Below are 20,581 nucleotides of genomic sequence, written 5' to 3' on the forward strand. Positions count from 1 at the left end.
GACCACAGAATGAAAGCCCGATAACATGAGATGCATGATTTAAAAATGTAAAAAAGCAAAACAAATGATCCAAAAATGAAATTTAAAGGACACTGTTCTGTGTTTCCAACAGTGTTAGTCTCTGGAAGTTCCTGACACCGTGACCTCTGAAGTAAACAAGGTGTTTACGCTTCAGTACAGCTGATGCCGGCTGCGTGTCAACATGGAAATACCTGTTCTGCTGCGTACTCTATGTAAACAGCTCTGATACTTCCTCCTCCTGATGTCACAGGACTTGCATCACTGACTGTTAAACTATTGACAGCTTTTGATCGCGGGAGGCAAAACTTCCAGCGCTGGAATTTTTTCACCGTGAGAAAATAAACAAGGAAGTTCAGATAACAAAGTTGTGTGCTGTCGGGGAAGAGTACACGTTAGACTTCTGTCCGCTACACTATAATGTAGCCACAAAAACACTCATTAGACAGTTTGTTATATTCAAACAAAACTTTAATCCTTTTATTTTACAAAATGTACAAATATGACATGTTAACAAAGAATACAAAAATATTTCAGACATTGCTCTGTGAAACATCACTATTTTACTGGACATAAAGCAAAGCTGAGATATAAAACAGTGTGTTTGCTGCGGCTGGCCTCCGTCGTCCCTCTTCAGAAAGCTGCATCACTTCATTTCTGACCTCTTGAGGTCTGGTCGTGAACCCTTTGTGCTTTATTCCTGCAATGAAAATAGGTCAAGTTTTAATTCAGCGATACGCTTGTGAAAATACGTTTAAAAAGCCTGCAGAATTATAGTGTTTTTCTGTATATAATGCACAATTTCTTTGTTTAAATCGCACCTCAAACGGTTGACGTAGTCCATCACCCAGGGCAGAGCAGGATTGGTGCATGCCCTTCCCTTCTTCTTGTCGAAAGTATAGTGGAAACTGTAGATTTAAAGGAAAGAGATGAATAATTACACACTTACGATAAACACCAATGTTGTGTCTCCTGTGTTGTTTAATTTTCTGCTAAAAAATCATTTTACTGATACTCACATGATGGCATTGATGTGACACACTCCTGTGATAGTCTGGACCGAGTATCCCCTGATCGCAGGAAATGGCAGTTTTCTTGTCGTGTAACTTCGACAACATTCGGCATACGCTGTGAATCGAGAGGAAAGATGATCCGATTAGAAAAAATGAAAGTAAAGAGAGAGAAATGCATTCGTCTATCGTGGCCAGAAAACAGAACGGTGCATACCTGCTGCGGTTGTGTTCGCCTTCAGCACACAAAAGGTGAGCAGTGCGATCGCCATCACTGAAGCTTTGACTGACACCATGTCTTTGCTCTGCGTTGGCAGCTGTGACTCTGAGCTGAGCTGTCGTCTCGTCCTGTCTTCGGGTGGAGTCAGAGAGGCTGTGGTGACAACCTGCTGAACACAGCAGGCTTATATATCCCTCCAGACATCCTGGAACTTCCACACAGAAAAAAAAAATGAGATTGAAGTGTTGCACCATCACCGAAAACTCCCCTCACTTTCCCCAGCAAAAGAAAAAAAAAGGGGAAGGTGGGGTGGGAGAGATGTATCACACACACTCACACACACTCACACAGTTAGAGGTATTGTCACTCAGCTGTGAATAAGATGAAGTTCAGATTATTTTGCATGTGTTGATGAAAGAGAAGATATCAATTTGCAAAAGTCTAAGAAAGTGTTGAAAGATGAAGTTGCAGGAAAATAGATAAAAACAACCAGTATGAGGGAACGGTCATGTTTCTGAACAGTGGCTCAGCACAACTACATAACAGATATGAACAGAACAAAACAGAATCAGACAGAATAAAAATAAATATACATATATATGAAACTGTTGAACATCTACCTATAAAACTAATTCAATTAGAGTTGGGTCACACATGTTAAATCTTCAGTTCACCACACCTTCACATCACAATACAAGCTTGGAAAGTTACAAAAGGTGTGTCTCCCTCCTAATTGCTCTGCACAATACGGCTAACGACAGAATATAAACCAAAACTAATTATTTCAAATCAAGTTGGACGGAGAGCGCTCAGACAGGAGTCAGTTTCACAGAAGAGATCAGTGTGCACTGGCTTGATGTGGGCTGCAACAAGTAGGTTGCGTTGAGGTACAAAGGTTGTTTTCTAGGTCAGAGGAACACTTACTTTATACTCAAGAACCGTGCATCAAAGGAAAGATGGGGTGCATTGAAATAGGTCACGATACACTTAAATGTCTGTCCGACTGTGCATCATCGACTTTCCACCAAAACCAAACCACATGTACGGAGCACGCAACCCTTCACTGATTTCCTGCGACCTGCATTTTGCATATTACAATTCAACTTAATTACATGTTACTTTTATTATTCCGCTGTAACAGTGAGACCAAACTTAAAACGATAGTCGTGTGCTCATGTGTTAATAAAAGACTTAACGGTCACTGTAATCTCTCTTTCTGTTCAGGTTAGACTTGAAGTAGTCGCTTTCCAGCGCGACTCAAATGTAAGTGACGGGCTGATTTAGTGAATATGAGGCTTCAGCCGTCTGAGGAAGTCAAATTAACTTGATATCTTCCAATGTTAAGTCTTTTTTTCTTAATGAACATGTGTGCAAACACACTTTAAAAATGTGAACCTGTCCTTTAATGAAAGGTATATTTGAAGAAACCACGTGTCTGTGAGAACAAGACATGGAGTGACACCTACTCACACAAAAAAGAGTATTTCAATAGACCCTTTTCACAGCCCACTCAAAACCACCGAGAAGAAAAAAAAAATATGCAAAATTGTATCATGAGGAATATCCCAAACGGTTGATAGAAACTGTTCAGAGTTCAGAAATCTGCTTCAGGATCACTTTGCTTATAAGGAGTCGAGTGAGTAAATACAGCAGGTTTTCAGGACGTTTAACACCCGGAGCTTAACTTTACCTGGTTCTCTAGAGACCTCAGAGCTGTAAAAGAGTTTTATTTTTCACACTTGTCATATTAAGAAAAGCTCAAGTGTTAGTAATAAAGGCTTCACCAGAGCCCGAGAGCCAAGCAGCTTTTTACACCTTCCTCCTTGTGACATGTCAAGATGTCCTCTGTGAAATGAGGACTTTGTCTGATACTACGACAACTACTCTTTCAATGGCATGTGCATTACTGCTCATCAGTTTAATTAATGCTTAATATCATGTGTATTATTATGTTGATGATCAGGTGTGCGATCCTACTTCTTTTTCTCTACCTCCAATCTTAATTTCAGTGTCTTTGCCATTTGAACTAAATATCTTATTTTTGTTTATTTATAGTTTTCTCTTGTAGTTAACTTGTCTTACTTCTATTGTTTTTGCATTTAACTCCTTAAACACTTTATATTTTGTATATTTCACTGATATTTCATGCTCTTTATTGTCTTAAAACTGGGCCCAGTGTGGGACCGTGACCCGGGGAACCCACTGGCTGTTACTGCTTGTTTACTGGTTTTTCTATTGTACTGTAAATGTTTGTAGCATCTCATCTCATCTCATCTCATCTCATCTTATCTTGGTAGATTGTATAAAATTATAACCTTAAAAATACATGTGTTCATTCACAAAATGTAACCTCCTGTAGAAAGAAGATTGTTGATTGTCACCCCAGTTCATCGGTTGCCGGCGCTTTGTGTTGGCAGCTCGGAGGAAGTTACATTTGTTGCTTTAATCTTTTATAAGATGAGCCTCTCCAGTGTTTTATTTTGTGGTAATAAACCAAAGTCATATATTCCAACTGCTGAACACCCAAAGCTATAAAGGAAGCACACACAGAAATCCTCAGAACAAACTTGACAAATCTCAAACTCACCAATTTATTCTGGCCGTGCCAAACTACATGCTAACGTTTTGGCCCGGCGTGGCCTTCATCAGAGCATCTGAGGTGAATCATCTTCAAGAAACTGAAACACGCACAGTCACCTACGATATAGCATTTAAAATAACCATGACCTGGATGACTGAGAACCTTCACCAACATCTGTGTGAACTTTGTCCTAAAGATGTGTGTGTGGGCTGTCTTTATACCTTTGGGTACTTGGCAATTGAAATATTTTTTTTTACTGTGTTTGGACGCTGGAAAAACATGTTCATGGATTTACTCTGACTTGCGTGTCGCTATTTTTACTTGCTGGTCACATCTGCATCACTCTCGTTGGATCATTTGCATTTCCCTGTGGTAAATAAAAGCTTTTTATAAGCCAGGTGATGTGTAATGTTAAACGGGGCTGCTGGAGTGGAAAATAAATACAGTGAAATGCAGCGTGCGGTCATAATTACTGACAAAATGTCGTGTCTACATTGCATCATGATGTCTGTGAGCAGCAACAAGGTCAGCAGGATGTTGTGTTATTGTGAGGTGCAGTGTGGTTTGGGGTTCATGTCACATTATTATACAGTACGTGTTATTATTCTTGTTCTCAGGTCTCGCTTGAGAAATAGACATGATTTAATTTAGCCACTTGTTAGCCACCACTTTTTTTGAGACACGTAAGCACTTTATAATTCAGGAGGGGGGTTTTTATTGTCGTATTTTATGTTGTAGAACAAAACGTGAAAATCTCTTGTGTTAACCATGGATCCAATGTGTCTAAGATAGCAATGCACCAAACTGACTGTTTCTGAGAATCATCATTAGCATCACAACATGAAAAAAATTGAAAAAAGGAGCACAAAGGTGTGTTTAGATATCTGTGTGCAACCCTAAGGAGAGGAATCTTCTGCCAGAGTTGTTACAATACCTTAAAGCACTGGCAAGCATTTCCAGGTTGCTCCTGGTCTTGTGGTGGTACTTTCCCATTTGGCAGAGTATTTAAACCACACTGCCAGAGATATACATTATCACTTCATCATTTGAGATCAGAACACTGATTGACTGCTGAGGAGAAGCTGTGTGAGGACGGCGAAGCTCGCTCTGTGTGTCTCCATAATACTGGTGCTGCTGGTGGTGCTGGGTGAAAGCAGTACGGTAAGTATGCCATTGTACATTTCACCAAAGTTATTCATGTGGAAGAACACATTTGTTGTTGCCTGTTGTTTTCTCGATACTGTGCTGTTTTTTATTGCTTACATATTTGTAATGTCTCTTCCCTAAAGGCCCCATTTGCTGCAAACACTACTGTGAAAATCTAGTCCCAGTCAAAGGGCTAAACTTCTACAGAAACCACAGGTTACTGCAACATCAAGGCAGTGATGTAAGAAAATAAAATGTATATATACTAGAAAACACACAAGACTATAACAAGCAGAAAGTCAGCTGTCCCCTTGTTTTAATACAGTTTCAAGATGATGAAGAACAAACTTCTCTGTGGCGGTCCTGACATGGAGTGGGTGCAGAAGGCAATGGAGTCTCTACCAGAGTAAGTAAGTATTTTTGTAAGAAATCGTTTCTGTATGGATTTATTTCACTTACAAAGATGATAATACAACATTTTTCTAAAGTTAACAAGCATTAGCATTAAAGGTGAATGTATATTGTTCTTTAAGATTGGTTAACCCGACCATTACATGGCTTAAGCGCAGCACACAAGCCATTTTGGGCAGCACCAAAGCCAAACGAATGTAAAATCAACATGTAGAGCATGTTGAAAACTAACTAAATGCCTTTCCCAAGATCTAATGGTTGAAGTCGATCCCCAGTGGACTTCTTTAGCAAGTTTTATCATTAAGCTTTTTGTGTTGCTTATTTATTTTCCTTTTTTTTTTTGCACAGAAATATAGTAACAGTTCAAAATGATGTGAAATTTCACATTTTCAGAGAAAAATAGAAAATGAAATTTTCTTGGGGGGATGAACCCCAAACCCCCGTCAAGTCTTCCACATATCGAGGGAAAAAGCTCGATTTGATTCTGTCATCAATAACATGCACCAAACACAATATTTACAATACAAAAGAGAAATAGAAAAAAAACCAATATAGTCACTATGAAGTCACAGATAAATTACATACATACATCAACATCTTTCTTTTGGTGACAAAACCACAAATGCAGAAAATCTCATGGATATATGTTTATTTTATTTTGGTTTAAGGTGTAATATAAGTGTCATATAAGTGTCATATAAGTGTCATATAAGTGTGGCTTTGTTTGAGGACCTTGACTTCCCCTGATAGGTCCATGACACGTTCCTGTTCTGCGACAGCTCCACGCCCTTCACCAGGCTGCAGGTAGAAGTCACCTGGCCACGCCCACAGGTCAGACACAGTGAATGGAAAATGTTGCAATAAATTCCTCGTGTGTTTGTTTTGTCACCTGTTAATGGAATATTAACAGTTGATAAGATTGTGTAAGTGTTTGGCTTGAGACTTGCATCACCTGTCGCAGGTCGATCTGCTGAGACAAAGAAGAATTTCCCTCATCAGGTGCTTGATTTGATTATGAAAGAGTGCCTACAGGTTCACACTTACTGTTCAGGGTTAAATAAAAAGATGATATGTAACATTTTGATTGTGTTTTTATGTATAAATGCCACGAGGTTACACCCCACTACTGCTTACTGAATGATTAGAATCAATAATATGAATAGTATTTGAAAGGAACTGATGTGTCTAAGTTAGGAATTAAATGTACTGTCAGCAAAATCGCATATCCGGATCCTTTAAAAAGAAATGTAACATGTAAGTGTCCTTGATTCATGTGTGCAAACCCGCAGTACAGGGGTTTTTTCTGCCATTGTTGTGGGTAAAAGTACGCAGCACATTTCACGTTTCCTGCTTGACCCGAAAACATTACAGCTCCGGTAATTCCAGATAACTTGATGGTATGTGGTGGGACATTTATTTCCCATTTGGCAGAGTATTTAAGAGCTCACTGCCAGAGACAAACGTTATCAGTTCATCCTTCATCGTTTGAGATCAGAAAACTGAAGAGAAGCTGTGTGAGGATGGCGAAGCTCGCTCTGTGTGTCTCCATGATGCTGGTGCTGCTGGTGGCGCTGGGTGAAGGCAGTAAGTCTGACTTCAGCTATTAGTCATTGTACATTTCACTTGTGTTGTTGACTGAACACACGAGTCGCTGCTTGTGGATTCTGTGCTGTTTTTGCTGACATGCTTGCGCTGTCCCATCTTTAAAGGTCCCTTCTGCTGCACACGGTACCATGAAAGTCCAATCCCAGTGAAGAGGCTGAAATACTACGTAATCCAGGAGGACACAGGTTACTGCAACATCAAGGCAGTGATGTAAGAAGATATAATCAGTGTGTCTGAAAAAAACATATACTACTATAACAAACAGAAAGTCAGCTCTGCTATTGTACTGATGTGTTTTATCTCCACTTGCCTTGATGCAGCTTCAAGACTATAAAGAATAAACCTGTCTGTACCGACCCTGACGCAGAGTGGGTGCGCCGGGCGAAGGAGGTTGTGCCACAGTAAGTCAATGTCTCTGTTCTCTCTATTTTCTGCATCAATACTGAGTCAGGATGCAACAATCTTATGTGAATGTTTTCTTTGTTGTCTTTCTTAATAGAAAAGTTCGAGCATGATGAAGATCACCCGAGGAATCCAATTCAAAGACACAAAGACAAGATGATTGTTTAGTTTTAGTCATTAAATAGAATATTTTTGTATTGCTTTATATGTATGTTTTTAAATATATTACTTATTGCCAATAAATGTGATATTTTTGTAATAATTTGCTGTTTCCGTGTTTATATATTAGTGTAAATCTGATGTTTGATAGAAATTAACACAGCATAATTTCTGTATTTCCATGTTGCAATATTTGGTTGAAGTTAACAGGCATTAGCAGTACAGTAAGTGTACTCAAGGATCCAAAGTGTCTCCAGTTTAAGAGACAATTTGGTTTTCATGTTGTTCAATCAACTCAAGTAGGAAAGAAAAGTGAGGGAGGAGGAAAGCGATTGAACCAGGACTGATAGAAATAAGCAAAGGTGTCATGTAAAGTGAGGACACAAGACCCTAACCCTTTTTCCAAAGCATTATTTAAAAAATAGCTTGCACCAGGACATGTTGACTACACAATAAGATGAATTTTGATAAGCCATCCTGTTATTGTCTTCCCCTGCTGTAACGACCTATATAGACTGCATACTATCCCTGCATTACATTACCAAAAACTGCATAAGTTAATAATGCATAATTAAAAAAATCTTTTTTTCATCTGAGCCTTTATGTCCTTTATGTATTTAATTTTCTATTTTCCAACTCCATAAAGTTGAATTTGTTTAGTTTAAAATAAAGACTGTCTCATGGTAACACCTGACAGCAGCCTCCCTCTGCAGGTGGTGCTCACAGGGTGCACTTCCTGTTATCACCAGCAGGGGGCGGGGCAGCGCAGGAAGGATTCACTTTATGAATGAATGTACAACCGGAAGAGACTTTACGTTGCTCCAGCAGGATGATTTACTCGGTCGGCACATAACTGTCAGTAATAACGAAATTGCTCATGCCTTTTTGTGTAAAATGTCGTTGTTGTTGTTGTTGTGGTGACGCTTCCGGCAACATGATAAGATGAAAGCGGGGGATGCTACTGTGCAGCAACAAGCTAGCTGAAGCTAACTGTTAGCCTGTTATGAGGAGAAGGATGCTAACCAGAGGAGAAAGGTACGAAACAGAAACACAGAAGAGAGACATGTCATCACCTGCTCTGTTTATAACAGCACATTTTAGTTTAGACACATATTAATACAAACTATCTTTATGTCTGCCTGTTATAACGGTTGTGTTAATGTGGGTTAGCTACAGTTAAAGATTAGGTTTGTTTTCTCCCTAAAAAACAGCATTTACTCACATACTTAGCATCATGTGCCACTATATGTGTATATGATAACATTAACATGCAATACATGAACATTTATGGTCTAATGAGGAAAGGAGAACTTACATTGTTTGATTTAAATTGATTGAAACATGCACATACACAGCAAATACTCACAATACAATAAAGAAGAACCCATCAGAACACCCTATGTACAGATAAATGGGGTTAAACTACCTTCCCACATACATCTACCATCACCATTTCTTTTTGTCTTTAGGTGTGGTACATGTGTGAAATGTACATGGAGGTATTGACGATGGTCACAGCTGGCTGAGGTCCCCCCACCAGGTGCGATCCAGGTTGAGAAGAAGCAGGAGCCATGAAGGAGGAGGGCAGGGCAGAGTGTGGAGGCGAGGCTCTGTTTGAGGATCCAGACTTCCCCTCCGAGGACACGTCCCTGCTCTGCGACGGCTCCACGCCCCTCGCCAGGCTGCAGGAAGAGGTCACCTGGCTACGCCCACAGGTCAGACACAGTGCCAGCAGCACATGGGAAATACCCCGGTGAATTCCTTGCGTGTCATGTGTTAATGGCTTATTTATTGTTGATAAGATCTTTGGAATTTTTGGCTCGAAGTCAGTTAACTTTCCTCACCTGTCACAGGTTGATTGAAAGATCACAGGTGGTTCGGAATAATTCGGAAAGAGTACCTACAGGTCCAAAGTTATTGTTCAGTATTTCACATACAACAAATATATGAATGAAAAGATGAAGTATAAAACTTTTGTGCATTTTAAAAAATATTTCTGTCGACCATCTTGAAATCAGACAAAATGATTCAAACCATTTAGAGTTACGAATTATGAAGTTTTTAACCCCCCGAAAACACAAATCCAAGGGTTATTGCAAGTCGTCTGATAATTGTGTCTTTTATGTCGCACCTCCAGGAGATCTGCCGATCACCAGCCCTCTTTCCTGACAACATCAACTTGGCTCATGCAAAACAGGGCTTATTAGGAGACTGCTGGTTTCTCTGTGCGTGCACCTTCTTGCTCAAGAACAAACGTCTGCTGAACAAGGTAGAGCAACAAGAGTTTGGACTAATTTCCTGGTGGAAAAAGCAAATCACAAGCATGTAATTGACTCTTATGTCCTTCGCTGATGTACTGACTTGATTTGTAGGTGTTGCCTCCAGACCAGCCTCAGTGGGGGGACAGCAGGTACAGAGGCTCCTTCCAGTTTAGTTTTTGGCAGCAGGGACACTGGACAGAGGTGACCATCGACGACCGTCTGCCCTGTCTCAACTCCACCCTCTGCTTCTCACGCTGCCACTCCCCCACTGCCTTCTGGGTAGCCCTGTTGGAAAAGGCCTATGCCAAGTAAGTAATATTTAGTTACTTAAAAGTTTTTACTAAAGAGTTCATAACAACATGTTGAGTGAAGTTTGTGAATCCCATTTCCCGTCTCTTCCATCCTCTTCAGGCTTCACGGCTCATATGAGCGACTGTGGGCGGGGCAGGTGTCCGAGGCCCTGGTGGATTTGACCGGGGGCCTGGCAGAGCGCTGGAGCTTGGGAGACTTTGGGTCAGAGGAAGAGCAGAGACCAGAACAGGACAGCGACCAGGTCAGGAGGAGAAGGCTGGACCTGAACCTTCTGAACCCAGTGAAAGACCAGTGTGCTGTCAGCTGCTCCACTCAGAGCAGCCCTGGAGGTCAGATTAAAAAAAAAGGGCTTTTGTGCAGATACAAGCGATTTTGATCCTGTATCACATCATCTGATGACCTTGGTGACTGTTCTAGGTGCCAGTGAGCTGGGTCAGTACCATGCGCTGACTGTCATGGAGTGGTTGGATGTGAAGACGGTGTCAGGAAGTGAAGTACGGCTGCTCAGGATCAGAAACCCCTGGGGACGATGCTGCTGGGGAGGGGCCTGGATAGGGAGGTAGGCATATGCATGTGTGTCTTCTTATGTGTGTCATTCTTAATGTTACATGTTACATAATGATATAAATGCATACTGTAAATAATTGTAAACATCATGTCTCAAGTCTGTACCTATGGTGGGCTAGCGGGAAGTCTGTAGAAAGGGTCAGACGCAGTCACCTGCCCAAAGCACCTTGCAGATTGTTTTTTTCTGTATTTGGAGAGTCTTTAATGCACTCACATGTATGACCTGCTGCCAGCGCTACATCTTAATTTCATTTTCAACCTGTCTCACATTGATGTGTCAGATAACATGCTGCAGTTGACCATCAGTCCTGTCCACAAACAGGACAAACACTGTGGAAAAAAAGTCTCTAAAACTTGTTGTCAGACTGTAAACAGCTGCCTTCTGTCGACTGTCTGTGCTCTAAGTGGTGCATTCAAGGGCTGCTCGTAAATTATTCACATCCAACTTTTCAAAGACTTTATGCTGCATGCATTTTATATATGGATTGGTCTTAAGAGAAGTGGAAATTATGTAAAGATAGTTTAGATAGTTCTTCTACTGTCATGGTATTCTTAACTGTTCCTGATATTCAAAATTGTAGCTGATTTAATGAAAACCCAGAATCATCTACCCCTTTTTTCTTATTTCTTATCCTCCAGCCTCACAAAGACTCCACTCCAGCACTCGTCTGCATTCACTCTGTCTACCTCTTTTCTCTGCAGTGGTGCTGGTTGGAGCTCTGTCAGCCCTGTTTCTGCTGCGGACCTACAATCCAGGGTGGCCGAGGGCGAGTTCTGGTTAGATGAGACCGAGTTCCTGTCCCACTTTGATGATGTCACAGTGGGCTACCCCATCAGTGATGAGGGGCACCTAAAGAGCATCTATACTGGTAACTCCTATATTTTATTAGAGATTGTTTGAAACTTGCAGTCACCTCTGTGGAGTCCTTTTTAACCCTGCCAACTATTCAACAGGAAATCTGCTGACACACAGCCATCAGCTGGCTGGCAGGTGGATGAAAGGGCACTCTGCGGGCGGCAGCCGTAACAGCAGCGGCTACAGCAGCAACCCTAAGTTTTGGCTCAAAGTGTGCGAGAGAGGAGAGGCGCTGGTGTCGCTGCTGCAGCATAGGAAATGGAGAAACACGGAAAAATATGCACAAACGCTACTGGAGGATAGCAAGAACACAAAGCACCAGCACTACCAGGCTATCGCTCTACACATATGGAAGGTTTGTGGCATCAGTTACAGGAGGATAAATGTTTGTGTCTGTGCATCGCGTTTCTTATATTTTTTCTGTCACCAGGTGGAGAAGAAGCGTTTTAATCTAAGCCGGATGTTGAACAAAACTCCCTGTGCTTCTACGCACTGCCACGCCTACGAGAGAGAGGTGGTCCTCCATGGAGAGCTGGAGGCTGGATACTACCTGCTGATCCCCAGCACCTACCAGCCAGGAGCTGAGGCCCGCTTCCTCATCAGGGTCTTTTCTTCCTCTTCAACATCCCTCAGGTAAGGACCAGCTCATGGGAGGAGAGAGTCAACAAGGTTATCTTATCTATGTGAAAATTATACTGGAAATACGTAACAAATGTAACTTTGAGGTCCAAATATTTGACCATCGTCAAAAAAGTTTCTGTACTTTTTACCTTTTTTTTGTGTCGTCAACAATATGTGTTGTGTTGTCTTTAAGATTTTACCCAGCATATATTAAAATGTCAACAATATTGTTGAATGTTATTTGAAATTTGTGCATGTAATTTATTAATTTAAGATCACGATTCATGAATTTGTGCTCACACACTTTCTTAACTTCCGAATGTCCCATAAAAATAAATGACAGTAAATAAATAGTGACATCTGCTGGTCAGTTTGAAAGAAATCTTTTAAAAGAATCGAGTAATAAATTACAACTTTTTATCCTTTTTAAATTGCAGCAATCACATTTCCAGCTGTTACCACACACACTGTTTACAAAAGAGGGATTTTCCAACCTTCCTATCCGACCCTTTAAAGTTCTGTGCTCGTTCAATGTGTTTTCTTTCCGACTGAATTATTCATGGCACGACAATGTCTGCTTCCTCCTCAGTGCCCTGAAAAGCCCAGCACCTTCACTGCCATTAACAACAGACGGAGAGTGGGAGACCACTTCCTTCAGTGGCTCGTGGGTGGAGGGAAGGACGGCCGGAGGAAGCAGGAACTTCCTGTCCCACCGGCAGAACCCCAGCTTCCCTTTTACAGTGTGTGATGAGTCAGCAGTGACATCAGGAGTTAATGTCAGGATTACCCTGCGCCAGAGTCGCCCTGACACTGACTTGCACCCTATTGGCTTCCACATTTATAAGGTCAGTCAAACACGAGGGGAGATTTACCACTGTCTTTTAGAGTTGTGGGCCATTTCCCTTTGTTTACATTTCCCTTAGTCAGCTGCGATATAATGAGTACAGTTTGTAATCACAGTAGATCTTTGAAATGTTGACAAATAACACTTTTAGTCCCAGCACTGTGGGAGCAGAGAAAGGCCGTGCTTGCAAGTATTTTTTAAATGCCGTTGTCTCGAGATCACAAGTTAATTATTTTGTTATCTCAAGATAATAAGGCTTCATAAGGTGATTTTATGAGATTCATAAAAATGGACCATGACATACACACACTGCTCTATGGGAGAAGTGGGAGTTTCAAAGCAAACCTAATACATTTTTTATGAACTACAACAAACAACAAACAGGAGTTTGTAAGTAAACTCATTTTCAGCAAAATTGGAACTGGAAATGAAAACACCCACATTGTTGGATGTTTGGATAATATGATAAAGTATGTATATAAATAAGTAAGACTGGAGTACAGGCGGATGCATTGATCAATAAATACTACATTTTCTGCTTAAATAAATGCTACAGTTGTCCAGACATGTTTGCTTTTTATGCATGTTGGCTTGGCACTGCTGATCCCCGATAAAGAGGTAAGTAATACCAGGGAATTGACTTTTGTTTACTCATGATAACGGCTTGATGAACTTGTTCTCTAGACATAAAAAGGAGAAAAGAAAATATCATAAACTTGGGATCTTGAGATTATGGTGTGGCTGTTCTTGGCTTTTGTACAACACAATTGAAAACAGGCCAAAAAAAACCCATTACATTTGTGAATACTTTGGTCTTAATGAACCTTGTAATGCACCTCTTAAACTGACAGATCATACATCAGTACAGATATCATGTGAATGCTACAACTGATATAAAGAAAAGGAGCAACTTAGTCAGTTTGCACAATGATTGTAATTTGATTTTCACTATGTATCCAGTCCCTAGAAGGGGAATCTGAGCAGACATCACCCAGGGACGATGATCCTGTGGCCAGCTGCGTCCCTCACTGCTACACCCAGGACGTCACTCTGGCCTGCTGTCTCTCTCCCGGAGCTTACACCATAGTGCCGTCCACTTATCAGCCTGACTGCTCTGCAAACTTCACCGTCAGCCTGTCTCGCAGGATGCACAGGTTGGCTCTGTTCCAATCTGAACATGATTACGCAGCTAATAGCAGCAGCTTCAGGTGTCAGTGTTGCATCTTTGTCATACATAATGTAATAATGTGTCTCTTCCAGGAAAGTGGTGAAAAGCCAGGAGAGGCTGGGAAGAGCCATTCAGGAGGTCAGTTCACTGGACAACACATCTTATTCCACTAATGTCACAGGGCCTTCATCACCATCACCATCAGTTATCAGTTATCCAATGATATGGGGTTATAATGATAGCAAAACTATTTACAAAAAACTCTCATTTTACGTCCTTGTTGGCGTCAGAAGGTGGCAGCACTGAATAATCACACTGTCTTGTTTTTGTGTCTCTCTGGGCGGCAGATCTCTCACATCTCTGTGATGCAAAGCTAGTTCTCTGGGACTGTTGCTGCTCCACTGACGTCGCCTCACCTCCCTGTGCCTCTTGGCCCATGATGAAAGAGCCAGTCCTCCCGTCCACCCTCACCATGAATTCTGTATGTGTGTGCATATATGTGTATGTACGTGTACCACCGGTGGCCGAGAAGGCGGGCGGGCAGATATAGTGGGAATGGCGGAAAACCGAGAAACCCCTTTATCTTGAACCGCTGAGGCTCGGGGCTGATGGGCAGCCACACACTCATCGGCGATTAGGACATCAGAGGTTGTCGGTGGGCTGGGCTGCTAATGAAGTATGACGGGACTGGCTGGTGTAAACAAACAGCCGCCATTGAAGAGGGCCGCCGCTGCTCTTGCTCATTCACTCACTGGTGCGCCTGCCGGCCCGGAACAAAGGGCCCTCTCATGAAGGTCCTCACAGAGGCACAGGGGGCAAGGGGCGAGGGGATGGTCTCCGACAGCAGAGCCAACCAAACCACACCACACCATACCGTGCCATACCATGCCAGAGCTTTTCCTCCCATCCCTCACCCCCAGACACTCTGCTCCTTAACCTCGCTTGCATTGTTTGTCTCTAGACACAGACACAGGGTTTTCCCCCCGTCCCTCACCCCCAAACCTCCTCACCATCCAGACTAACTCTAAAGTCAGGCTGGACCTAAAGAAGTCCACTCAGCTCCTGACTCCATCCTCACCACCACGACCCCCGCCACCCCAGCTCCCCTTTTTGGTCCCCCCAGACTCGGTCCACAGCTCTGCTCGGACCTGAACAGAGCGACGGTTTGAAGTTGCCGCGGGAACAGATGACAAGTGGACGGACGGAGGGGATGAAACGGGGGATGCGGCACATCAGAGGAGGCCGGTTCATATGAAGAAGCTGCCAGTCCCTCTTATTTTTTTTATTTTTGTTTTTGTGTTTTGAGGCTGCGTATGTGTGGTGGTGTGTGTCTGCCTGCTCGCACACATGTCTGTGTGTGGAAGTCACAGGGTTTCTGATGAATCGTCTGAGCCAGAGACTTTTACAGAGCTATAATTAATGACTGGAGTGGCACTGAGCCGTGTTTATTATGTTGAGAGTCATCTGTACGAGATGTGATGAATAAAACAACTTGATGCTCATGTGTCCCACATGTTGGTGTGATTTTTTTTTTTTTAAATCAGTGTATATATATGTTTGCATCAGGAGTGTAGATGATACATGTGCAGCTGCCTGTCACCCCTCAGCTCTGCACGCTCATCACCACGACCAATACACGGCGTGCGCGTACACGTGCTGCGCGCCGCCGTTCCTGCGGAATTCAGGAGGCAGTGGTCGGACTCCGAAAGACTCGCACCTAGAAAATAATGAACAACAAATTTGACGCGTGAGTAATCCAAAGTTTGTGTGCAGTATCCGCCGGAGAGCAGTGGGCTCCCCCCCGGGGCTGCAGATCAACCTGGTGTGGGGGGGAGCGTAACGTTAATGAAGGCTGTTGCGTGTAGGTGTGTCAGCCTTATTGCATGGTCCTGCATGCTGTGTGTGCGTTTATAAACCCACATGGGAGCGAGGTCCACACACACGGCTGCGTTAACGCCGAGTGGAAGCAACAGCAGAGATTTAATGGGATTTTGTAACGACGAATGAGCTGTGTTGCTAGCTTTAGCTTAGCTTGGCGGAGGGCGAGCGGGCCCCGAATCCTCGGGGTGGTGGTTGTTGAGAGGCCGGGGAAGGTGCGCGCTGTGTGGGCTCTGATCGGACGCCCACAGCCATGAAGCACGGGTAGATAGCTAGCTAACTGTGTGTTGTTGGCTATTCACGGTCATTGAAGTTTAAGAGGAGGTGTTTCCTAGTGTAGGTTTGTACAGCTAACAGACAGAAAACAGATACATGTAACAGTTTGTCAGGTGTAGCTAGCTAAAACAAGCTGTTTAATGTAGCAGCTGTGCCATAAGTCCTGTCTTCCTATTGATTAATGTTCAGCTCATGTTGAAAGTGTTTTTATATTTTTAACTATAATGAGGGCATACTAAATGTGATAATCACCCGTGACTGTAGCACAGTACACCACAAATTACAGCCTCCAAAAGGACCATAAGTAAAGTTTATTTAGTAATTTAGCTAAGGCTACTACAAGTAACTATTTTATGATTTTGGAGGCCCCTGTGGACAAAAAGTGGAAGTGTTGACACAATCAAAACCACAAAATATAATGTCAAGTAAAATCTCCAGTTCTTCTTTTAACTGGCTAATGTCCCACTCACAGTAACTGTAAACAGAGGCTCCTCCAGTCTGCAGGCAGACCTGGTGACAGGCCTAAAGAAAGACCAAATAGAAATAGTTCATCTTCTCGCTCATGGTCTTCTTTGCTTGTGTAGCTCATTGATACTGTTTTGTAACCAGGTAAAATCCTTGTAGTAGCTTTGAAGCACCTTTCACAGAGCACAACTTGCTTTATTAGAGTAAAAATGACTTAAAAGAAGACTGTAAAACATACACAAAGAAGCAAACAATTAAAAACAGCACAAAGATCAGTTTGAATGGACTAAACGAGTCTTCATCTGCGTCAACCAAGCCTGCTGAACATATAAAAGTTAGTTTATACCTAGTTTTACCTAATTTACTTTCATTAGAGTTGTTTCACTTCCTCTTAACTGAAATGTAGGCGATGCATGACTCAAGTGTTTTTCATTTTGCTGTCTGTGTTCCTTTAAAATCCAGTCTGAAAGATGATGACAGTGGAGACCACGACCAGGACCAAGGCTCACCGAAAGACAGTGAGAAGGAAAAAACTGAAGACGAGGATAAGGAACAGAACGCCTCCAAGAAAAAGGTGAGCCTGTTAAAAGATTGCGTTGTGTTAGCAGTGGCTTCAAATTGGTTGGAGTGCTAAGTCACTGTCTTGTTTTTCTGCAGATGGTGGTGCCAGGGGCGGGAGAGCACCCTCTACAATACAACTACACCTTCTGGTACTCCAGACGCACCCCAGGGAGACCAGCCAGTACTCAGAGCTACGAACAGAACATTAAGCAGATTGGCAGCTTCGCCTCGGTATGTCGAGAAAGGGCATTTAGTAGATATCACCTTAGCTAGACACAGCCCAGACCCATGAATACAAGCTCCCCAGAGTTGTTCATATAAATGTTTCCTCTCCTTCTCAAGGTGGAGCAGTTCTGGCGTTTTTATAGTCACATGATCCGGCCAGGTGACCTGACAGGCCATAGTGACTTCCACCTCTTCAAGGAGGGTATTAAACCCATGTGGGAGGTGGGTACACATTTTGTTATGCAATGAATCTGTTTGGTTTTATAAATGAGAAGCCCACTCTGAAACCCTGCTGCTATTATGTTCAGGATGATGCCAATAAGATGGGTGGAAAGTGGATCATCCGTCTGAGGAAAGGCCTGGCATCTCGGTGCTGGGAGAACTTGATCCTGGCCATGCTCGGGGAGCAGTTCATGGTGGGAGAGGAGATCTGCGGGGCGGTGGTGTCAGTACGCTTCCAGGTAAAACCCACAATCGGAAATGCCTCTGTTTCATCGAGTCACGCACCACAGACTTTATTCTCAGACATGCCCTTTCTGCTTTTCATCTATAGGAGGACATCATCTCCATCTGGAACAAAACAGCAAGCGACCAGGCGACAACAGCCCGCATCAGAGACACCCTGCGCAGAGTCCTGAACCTGCCTCCCAACACCATAATGGAGTACAAGACTCACACAGACAGCATTAAGTATGTATGTCTCTTCGTTTTGTTATTTTCCCTTCACACACTCTCCTATACATATAAATTCTTACATGAAATCACAGATATTAATGCTAATATATAAACGCATGCTTACAATCTTTGCATTGTGGGGTTATACTTTAACTACAATGCTATAATGTTATGCTCAAAATAATCAGTGGGAACTTGTTGGTTTATTTATTTTATTTATTTTCTTTAACAAGAAAATATCTTCTTATTCTAGCTTCTCTCTTCGTAAACTGAATATCTTTGGTATTTAAATTGTTGTTTGGAAATAACAGCTGTCAAGATGTCACCTCTGAAATTATGATTTTTCACCATTTTCTAAATTTTTAAAAAAGAAACATTTAAGTCAAAGAAATATCAACATTATAATGAATAATGAGTCAATGCTTTCATTACAAAATTCCCAGCTAAAAGCTGTTTCCCAGCTGTTTTCTTATTGTTATTTGTAAGTACATTTTACATGTAATATACAAATAAGTCTGCAGCTCCATTTTTCATGTGCTTTTGCAGTAAAGAGATGCATTTGTAATTCTCTCACTGAAAATCCCCAAATACATAAAGCGTATCTTTATTTTGGTGTGAATGGTGAAGTGCTGCATCCTTTTCTTTGTTTGCAGAGCATGGGAAGACTTCCATGGTCTGGTGAATGCTAGCGGAGGACGTTAGCCCCTCACACAGAGAACCCCTGCGAGAGTAAGCACTATTGCCACATTAGTCTGATGTCTCGTGCTGATTAGGGATGCGAGCAATTAGCCAGCTAGTTGATTATACGTTGCTACACTGACTTGTCAGAACCAGAAATTCTAGTTGCATGAACTAACACTTTTAAGTTACATAGGCATTTGCACTGAAATGTCATGTTTGCGTAGGCAAATGTTGCTTTTTCAGACATGTTTAACCTTATCAATACTCAATTTTGGCTGTTTTCTGAGTGATTTCTTACTTTTAGACTTGTCGACTAGTCTAGCTTTAAACGATTTATCATTTTAGAGAAATAAGTCTGTAGGAGCATCTCTAACACTGATGTTGTTTGTCTCTGTCCCCGGTGTGCAGGGGTGTGTGTTGTGATATGTGATTTGTCAGGGGGCGATGACGAGTCCTGGAAAGGATACCTCTACGTGGATTGTCACTGTGTAAACGAGACAGGAAAAGAGGCAAGAAGACCATTCCTTCTAAGTGTCAAATTGGAAATGAGCAGAAGAGTCCGTGGACAGAACGCTGAACCAAGCCGAAGAGAGAAATATGCGTTATTTTTAATCAACCAGAGAAGAACAAAGCCTCCAGTTGTTTTGGGTTTTTCTTGTTTTTTTTAATATATATTTTTCTGTTAACTTGCCACCAGAGGGAGGCCATACGACTGGTGTTTGCTGATCTGGTCATTAGCTGTTAACAAAGTGTACTTGACAAAATACAACAAAACCAATTTGTTGTAATACTAGATCTGATTTTACTGCTTAACATAACATCACACTTCATGCTGTTCAGATAAATTTGTGTTAATCTGTTTTATTGGGACTCAAACAGGGTTGCAGGCAGACGTTATTTTATTAAAGTGCTGTATTTTAACTACGATTCCTCTGGACATTTCGACCTAGATCGATTACTATCATTGTGTACGATTATATTTGTAAATACAGTCCACTTCAAAGATCGCTTAACTGAATCAGCGATGATTCTCCATCTTTGACCTGGAAGTTGAATCCCAAAGGATGAGGACCATCCATGTGCTGGGCAGAAGGTTGTATAACCGGCATCTTAAGAATGGACTGCCAAGCTGCCTAAATCACTGTGCCTGGCCTCGAGCCCTACCTGAACCAGTTTCCCCTTCTGTCTCTTTTGTCTTTACCCTGCCTTTAAAGAATCCAAGGGATGGGCTTTGCTTTAATGTCCTCAACAAAGGTGTACAGGAATCCTGAAACGCTGACCTTCCCTCCTTTTTCCATTTTGTAGTAAAAGAAATGAAACTGGGCCCAGGGGTCAGGGTCTGTTACAGTTTTTATCGATGACTCGGGAGCATCTTTCTTTGTTTTTTTGGAACCATGTCGAGAAAGCAAGTATAGTTTGTTGAAAAACTGTAATGCTGCCCAAGTTTGGTGGTGTGATGGTGGGTGCAGGTGTGTGTCAGAAGTGAAGAAAACACTGTTGGATGTACACCTGATGGATTAAAGCAATAAATGTCAAATATGCATCTGCTGCTAAAGCTGCCTCAGTGTCATTTTCTTTCAGAAATGTACACTGAAACTGTTTTAATGCCACAACAGTCTTACTAATACAATTCAATGTT

General features: G+C 42.1%; 4 protein-coding genes across 5 annotated transcripts; 3 read left to right on the forward strand and 1 right to left on the reverse strand.

The window, feature by feature from the left end:
* Nucleotides 1–585: 585 nt before the first annotated feature.
* ccl20a.3 (chemokine (C-C motif) ligand 20a, duplicate 3) lies at nt 586–1,379 on the reverse strand. The gene is made up of 4 exons (XM_084368375.1): nt 1,246–1,379; nt 1,038–1,146; nt 840–926; nt 586–718 (listed from the first exon to the last, which is right to left on the reverse strand). Exons 1-4 carry the CDS (start codon nt 1,322–1,324, stop codon nt 670–672), a joined length of 324 nt encoding a protein of 107 aa, XP_084224501.1. The 5' UTR covers nt 1,325–1,379; the 3' UTR covers nt 586–669.
* A 5,507-nt stretch (nt 1,380–6,886) lies between these two features.
* On the forward strand, nt 6,887–7,521 carry ccl20a.4 (chemokine (C-C motif) ligand 20a, duplicate 4). Its single transcript, XM_084368981.1, has 4 exons — nt 6,887–6,970; nt 7,096–7,201; nt 7,312–7,392; nt 7,491–7,521. Exons 1-4 carry the CDS (start codon nt 6,907–6,909, stop codon nt 7,504–7,506), a joined length of 267 nt encoding a protein of 88 aa, XP_084225107.1. The 5' UTR covers nt 6,887–6,906; the 3' UTR covers nt 7,507–7,521.
* A 767-nt stretch (nt 7,522–8,288) lies between these two features.
* capn10 (calpain 10) lies at nt 8,289–15,687 on the forward strand. Its single transcript, XM_084369927.1, has 13 exons — nt 8,289–8,587; nt 9,022–9,267; nt 9,690–9,821; nt 9,925–10,121; nt 10,225–10,454; nt 10,543–10,684; nt 11,395–11,561; nt 11,647–11,903; nt 11,979–12,181; nt 12,759–13,014; nt 13,974–14,167; nt 14,274–14,319; nt 14,529–15,687. The coding sequence occupies exons 2-13, from the start codon at nt 9,124–9,126 to the stop codon at nt 14,556–14,558; spliced, it is 1,998 nt and encodes a 665-aa protein (XP_084226053.1). The 5' UTR covers nt 8,289–8,587; nt 9,022–9,123; the 3' UTR covers nt 14,559–15,687.
* Nucleotides 15,688–15,806: 119 nt separating this feature from the next.
* eif4e2 (eukaryotic translation initiation factor 4E family member 2) lies at nt 15,807–20,497 on the forward strand. Of its 2 annotated transcripts, none has more exons than XM_084369280.1 (8): nt 15,807–15,928; nt 17,263–17,374; nt 17,458–17,592; nt 17,704–17,808; nt 17,895–18,047; nt 18,140–18,276; nt 18,915–18,990; nt 19,351–20,497. In XM_084369280.1, the coding sequence occupies exons 1-7, from the start codon at nt 15,909–15,911 to the stop codon at nt 18,961–18,963; spliced, it is 711 nt and encodes a 236-aa protein (XP_084225406.1). In that variant the 5' UTR covers nt 15,807–15,908; the 3' UTR covers nt 18,964–18,990; nt 19,351–20,497. The 2 variants fall into 2 exon arrangements, with proteins under 2 accessions (XP_084225406.1, XP_084225407.1); XM_084369281.1 differs by having other exon boundaries at nt 15,808–15,928; nt 18,140–18,280.
* Nucleotides 20,498–20,581: the final 84 nt, after the last annotated feature.

This window comes from Pagrus pagrus (assembly GCF_965226575.1).
Source record: "Pagrus pagrus genome assembly, chromosome: 12".
Classification (NCBI taxonomy): domain Eukaryota; kingdom Metazoa; phylum Chordata; class Actinopteri; order Spariformes; family Sparidae; genus Pagrus; species Pagrus pagrus.